Source organism: Teleopsis dalmanni, chromosome X (assembly GCF_002237135.1).
Source record: "Teleopsis dalmanni isolate 2A chromosome X, ASM223713v2, whole genome shotgun sequence".
NCBI classification, from domain to species: Eukaryota; Metazoa; Arthropoda; class Insecta; order Diptera; family Diopsidae; genus Teleopsis; species Teleopsis dalmanni.
The window spans coordinates 83,755,497-83,762,536 of NC_051848.1; the positions used below are offsets into that span (position 1 = coordinate 83,755,497).

The window sequence follows — 7,040 nt, forward strand, 5'->3', positions numbered from 1 at the left end:
TGTTAATTTCGGGGTAATCGTGCTACTCTGGCAAAATATCTAGACTGTCATATTCGAGTTAATCTCGAGTGCTGCGCATTAATCTCGAGTGTTATGCAGATTAACTAATCAAAAATGAAAATTAAACCTTAAACCAAGAGTGAATCTCGATTAAAAAAGTAACACCAGATTTACCAATTGAAGCGCCATTACAATAAATTTTTTTATGATTTATATTTATTGAACACTATTAAAAAGCGTTCAAATATTTATAATACAGTATTAATTTCTATACATACGTACAAATAATATATAAATTTATTTGTGTTTTGTTTATGTTTCACATATTCATTTGTGTAAATAATGTCATTTGTGTAAACTTGATTCAGCAATGTGCACTTTCTTGTTTTTGCGTTTTCCATCACTGCATCACAGGTAAATGTCAACTATAGTTCAGCAATTTGCTGCAAAGCGTCAGGCAAAGACGCTTTATAAGAGGTGTGTAGGAACTCAATTTGCTGTAACATAGTTTATTATTTGAAGTGAAAGTATTAGAAAATATCACAAATAGGAATAAATTGCAATACTTTGTCGGTCGAAAGTTCGGTTCGAAAGTTAGCTGTCGTGTACGATCACGGACATAAAGTTTATAACAAAAGCACGGAATAAGGAGGCTTGGGCTGCAATAGCAGTTGAATTCCAAGAAACGGGTATGGATTTCTTATTAGTAATTAAGCAATAATTGTGGTTGGTTACTGGTCTTCAATACTATGCAATAAGTGTATGCGTTCATGAATAAAAAACCTTCAAAAAACAATATTTTACATGGATTGTTTGTTCAAGACAGGATGCTTTCTACAAAAATGGAAATGAAAAAACGCATCAGCAGTTGGTGGTTTTCAAGCCAACACCTTTGAAATTAAAGTTTATTTTTATTGTTTTTGAAATGCAAAAATCCTTTGATATAAGTGAAGAACATAAACATGAGGTAAATTAAAAATTAAATTGCATATTTATAAGTTTGTGAAACTATATTTGGAGATTGCTTGATCCCCGATTTAATTAGATTTAAAATTGCAAACTTTTCACATGACAATCACAAACACAAACACAAACACAATCTCAATCAAACAATAACTTGTGATAGCTAATTGATTATTTATATAGTTTATTAGTATACCTTCGATAATTAGTTGTGTTCACGCAGAATTAAAAAAAAACAAATTTACTTTGAGAAAATATTGACACAGTCAGCGTTTCAAAAGTTATACTTAAGACAAAATACATATTTTTCATAATGAGTTGATACTAATTTTTGTTTGATAATATCTGTCAATTTGCAGAGCATAGGAGTAAGAAGATTTAGAGTTACCTCTGTAACAATATTGGTCTTTCTTCCTTCAAGCAATTGAAGGCTTGCTTGTCTATTGTCTATATCATAATTTCTTTTAACAAATTCAATAAATGCACAATCGGATCCTTGTCTGATGATTGGATGAACGGTTTGCAGTTCTCAAAACATGTTCTGCGGCACCCACTCTTTCACGACCATTGTAGTATGTTTGGGGTGTTATTGGTAATAAATTAAGATCAAAATGTTAAGATCGTTCAGTATTTTCGTTCTGGTTTACTTCAAAAATTTTAAATAAACTTTCGTTTCCATAATTCTAACAACATAACAGGATGCCACCAATCACCTCCAGTAACAGCATACCGCCACCACCATGTTTATCTGTAGCAATTGTATTTGTTTTTATTTACTTAAATAGTTGGTTATCTTCACACGTGGATTTGACCATCTTGACAATCACTGCATTATATTAGAAAAAAAAACATGGAATTAACATGGAGCAGTGAGTTCTGGCTGAGTAATGTTATATACTTTTAACATTCTAATTTAATGTTTCTTACGGGAGTTGGGTGCATTCACATTCCACATATGTGCAATTAGGGCAGCTGCAATCTGAAATTTAAGTGAAACATGCGAATAATGGCAATTTCTATGAGAACTCGCCTAAAATTATGTAAAAACTTTAGAAAAACGTCTGAACTATAGTACTTCCTTCAGTGCTCTTGAGTATTTATATTGCAGGTCTTAAGTGGAAGACAGTTTCATATTAGCATGCTTTATGTTATTTATTTAATTGTCCTTTATTTAATATTAATAAAGTTCGTTTATTATACACTGGTCGATCCACGGTTGCGTTTTCATGTGCGTATAAATAAACTAATGCTTCACCTTAAACTTATGCATAACTATATCTCTAAGATGTTGTCCTGAACCCCTTTCGAACCAGCTCAGCTCGAATTTCAGTTACAACAAAGGTTTCCATTTAACATAAGGCTAACTATATTTGTAGTTTTGTTTTTTCATCTATGAATGTCGGACGTGGTGTTGCTGTCAGTTTGTTGAAAATCATCTTAAAGCAAAATTGATGCATCTCCGAATAGTGCATCATTTTCAGTTAAGTCTTTGAGTGTTCTATCTAATGGCGTTTGTATCTGTTGAATTTGGACTTAATCTAAATTTACTCTAAATTTGCCAAATTTTGTTGCCATATTGAACATTTTTAGGATAATCTGCAATTTTTGTGTTGTGTTCACCAATATATACATCAATTGAACTAAAATGTTTGCACCAACTTCTTTTTCTAAGTAGTTGTACACAACATTCACGACAATACGATTGCGACCATTTAATTATCGTTTTGCTGTCTTTCCGAAGCGTTTTGGAAAGTCTGAGTTAATCGACCTTTTGCATTCAATAAAATTTTTCAAATCTAACAATGGCCCTTTCTACAAACATTAACTTGCTGTTCTTCGTTTCCCCTCAAATAAATTGGCAAGAACTTTCTATTTTTATTTGACTTTGGAAGTAGGAGTATCTCAATGTCAATGATATAAATGCCATTGCATTTCGAAAGTACTGTTGAAATCGTGATTGTCATTATTTTGACAGATTTTTGTTGCAGAAAATGATGTCATCTGAAAGCCAGGATCAAATTTTCTTATATATCTTAAAAATAATATGTGAATTTATGGTCATTAACTATTTATGTTAATCTTCTGTAGTTGTTGGTGTTGTACAACCTTGCCATTGAAGGCAAGAAAAAGTCTCTTACGTTTATTTTATTAGGATGTATTCTTAAGGTGTTTCTCAATTCTTCCATGTTTCACTTACATTTCTTATTGGAGCTGTTCTAAGAGCAAATATATAATGTGACTACATACTTCAGTCTTCTTCCACAAAAAACTTTAAGTTTTTAGTTGTAAATATGAATTGGGTTGGATATTAACTCTGTGTACGTAAGGTTTTTTGCATAGCAGAGTGCCATGACCAACATACTTCATTTCGTTGGTAGTTCAAAAGAAGTTGTTTTTGATTTTGTGTAATAATTTTTCATAGAAAGTTTTTCTTTTCTGTTAGTTCCATTCGATCCACCAATTAATAATATTTCTCTCCATATTGGGCAGATTACTTTCGCACAGTAAGAAGGAGTTTGTCAAGCCATAACACTTTTAACACTTTTCCGATCCATTTAACAAAGCTCCTTTAAACTGATTTATCTTCCACTCAATTCCACTCATTTCTTCACGAACATGATTTTAAGTCAGCATTTTTTGATATATCTATTCTACTGTCACTCAGTCACTCAGAAATAAGGCTTATGCCAATATCGTATTCACTCACAAATGAAAGTTATACAGTGTTAAGTAAGTTTGTTAAATTAATTATTAAGTGAAATTAAAATAGTTTGTTTATGTACATATATTCCGGTTTACTTCAATTCTTTTCATGTTTTATTTTAATAAATGTTAAAAAGACTAAAAGACGTCAATTTCCTTTACAGATTTTAGTTTTATTTATATTATGTATTGAATTTCATTAATATTGTTATTTTCATTATTTCAGTCAATATTTGTAAAATTCGGTCGAAATCGAAACGTACGTCAACTCGTATAGGGAGAATTATTTAGCTGATCTTGTTGAATTATTAGTTCCTCATGCACAAACAAATAATGATATCGATTATATAGAACGATTTGATAATGAAGATGCCACAAAAAAAAAAAAAGATGCCAAGAAAACTGAAAATAATTGACGGGCCTTCATTTTTAAATGAAGATCATTCAAACACAAAAACTAATGCAGATCTTCAAGCTTTAGAATCTGAAGGCGAAGGAACACCACCGGCTAAGTTTGCAAAAGTTCAAACCGATACAAGCCTTGCAAAGCGAACACAATTACAATTAAATACACTTAAACCAATTATGTGTGAGAAATCTGTACAATTTGATACGAATAGATCGAAAGAAGACAAATATTTAGAAATATATAAACAATATATTAAGGCAATGAATAAACGACAGCGTATCGTGTTAATTCAAAATATTTTTAAAGCTATAGTTACGACTTTAGATGACTGTAGAGACTTCAATGACTCTGTAATTGAAAGTCCGCAAAGCAAAAAATATGAAGAGAACCGAACAGTTGAAAATAAATCGAATTCAGTACCCGTAATCGTTGTTCGAAAACCTATAGGACACAGTAGTCAACCAGAAACCAAACTCGGACCAGGAGCCAGACTCGCAACAAGAGTACCATATACAGTTTCGGGAAAAGTAAATGGTGTGTGTGGTCCCATATATCGAATTATCCCCAAGAATAATATGGTCAATAATGCAGCAGTTACAGCAAATGCTACTTCTATCGTTAATAGTTCAGTAAACTCTTCCAATCTGATTACTTTGCATGCTTCTAATACAAACATACGTACTATTAATTGTGCAGCATCAAGCTGTGTGGCTAAAACGTCTACAACCAGTGCAGCATCGAAGTTACTTTCTCAGAATGCAATTAGTCGGTGTCGAGTTAGTGCTGTTCCATCAGTTAGACTTGCTAACAGTCGTTTTAACAAATTCGTCCCCAGTGTTTCTGATAGAGTTTCGCAGTACTGGACCAAGGTCCAGACCCAGACCAGCAATACTATGCATAGTAAAACACTAACTACAGTGTCTGCAACAAATACGAATTTAAATGACTGTAAAGACTTTAATGACTCTGTAATTGAGAGTCCGCAAAGCAAAAAAGATGATGAGAAAACAGTTGAAAATAAATCGGATTCAGTACCTGTAATCGTTGTTCGAAAACCAAAAGAACATAGTACTGGGCCAGAAGCTAAACCTAGACCAGGATTCAGACTCGTACCAGGAGTGTCATACACTGTTTGGCAAAAAGTAAAGGGTGTGAATCGTCTAATTTTTCAAATTATCCCCAAGAATAATATAGTCAATAATGCAGCAGTTACAGCAAATGCTGCTTCTATAGTAAACAGTCCAGGAAACTCTTCCAATCTGATTGCTTTGCATGCTTCAAATACAACTGTCAATACTACTGCAAATATTACTGCATCTACTTTCGCTACAACTTCTAAGTCTTCGCCTTATTCATCTGTTGCTGTTATTGGTACTTTATCTATGGTTATTGCTACGCCTGCTATGGCACCAATTCAAAAATCTGCTCTACCAATTTGTACGGTACATGCAAATAATTCTAGAGCAATTAATAATTTCAGTCCTAGCCTCTTAAGACAAAATGCACCACAACCACCATCTGACAACAATGATTCTGACGACGAATTTGCTGGTATTATAAGAGCGGATAATTTCCTGTGGATAAAGGACGAACCACTTGACGATTATGATTTGTAATTCAGTTTTGAAAATATGGTTGTTTTGTTTTTTTTGATTTAATATTAAATTTATAAAATAATCGAATACTTAGTAATTATTAAAAATTTTTTCCTAATTTATTTATATATATAGAACTATAATTTATTTTTCAAAATTTTTATTTTAATTTACTTAACTAAATAATAATGTAAAAATTAGTGTATTAAATATGTTAAAATAAATTTGTTTAAAAAGTTTAAATAGAGAATTTGGCAAATGTAATACCTATTCGCCTGTTGAACAAAAACATCTCTTTTTGTATATATTTTAAGGTTTTGCCGGCCCATTGAATGATTTATTATTCAATTTATTTGAATTTGTTATAATTTATTAGGTATTTTTTATTTATGTATTGACTTATGTTAGTATGGATTAGTGTTGGTTATGACTTTTGTTCTTGGATAGCGGTGGATTCCGTGGTTCCGAGATATCAATATTTTGACTAATGTTGTGTTCTATTACTTTTACTTTTATTTTTATATTATGTTATTATTATCATTTGTATATTTATAATATTTGTATATATACTTATATTCATATCTATTTTTAAGTTTTTTAAGGATATCTTTTTTAAGATATTTTCAATACAATCGTATTTTTAAGACATATGAGAAGTGTTGTTTTAGTAACATTTCAATTTTCTACCACTCAGATGAGTCTGGGTGGTAAACAATTATTTGGCAGATTACTGCAATAAATTTAGAATTTATTTATATAATTTTAAAAAGTATAAATAGTACTTTTTTTTTAAATGAAGTTATTATATCTTTATTAAGAAGTTTATTATTAATTATTTGTGGTTTAGTGGGTATAGCTTTTTTGACTTTGTTGGAACGTAAAGTTTTAGGATATATTCAGATTCGTAAGGATCAAAATAAAGTTGGATTTATTGGAATAGTTCAACCTTTTAGTGATTATTTAGTAAGTTATTTAGTAGCGAACAAACTTATCCATTAATATCAAATTATATTTCTTAATATTATTCTCCTACTTTTTCATTGTTTTTATCTATATTAGTTTGAATGTGTATATGTTACCTATGTTGAGAAGATTATACAGATAGATTAATTATAGAAGATTATATAGATTTAATTGAAGTTTATTCTTTTTTTCGAGAATTACAATGATAGGGATATATACTGTAATAATTCCAGGGTGTTCTAGAAATTCTAATTATTTATTATTAGGAGGTTTACGGGCTGTTGCTTAAACTTTTTCTTATGAAGTAAGGTTAGCTTTAATTTGTTATCTTTCATTTTTTTAATCGAAGGATATAATATAACTAATTTTAAAAAATTTCAATATTATGTTTGATTTTTTGTATTTTT

The 7,040-nt window shown here is 30.4% G+C and overlaps 1 protein-coding gene across 1 annotated transcript; it reads left to right on the forward strand.

The window, feature by feature from the left end:
• The first annotated feature begins 334 nt into the window (after positions 1-334).
• LOC119687282 lies at positions 335-5,749 on the forward strand. Its single transcript, XM_038101543.1, has 2 exons — positions 335-967; positions 3,893-5,749. The coding sequence occupies exon 2, from the start codon at positions 4,030-4,032 to the stop codon at positions 5,689-5,691; it is 1,662 nt and encodes a 553-aa protein (XP_037957471.1). The 5' UTR covers positions 335-967; positions 3,893-4,029; the 3' UTR covers positions 5,692-5,749.
• Positions 5,750-7,040: the final 1,291 nt, after the last annotated feature.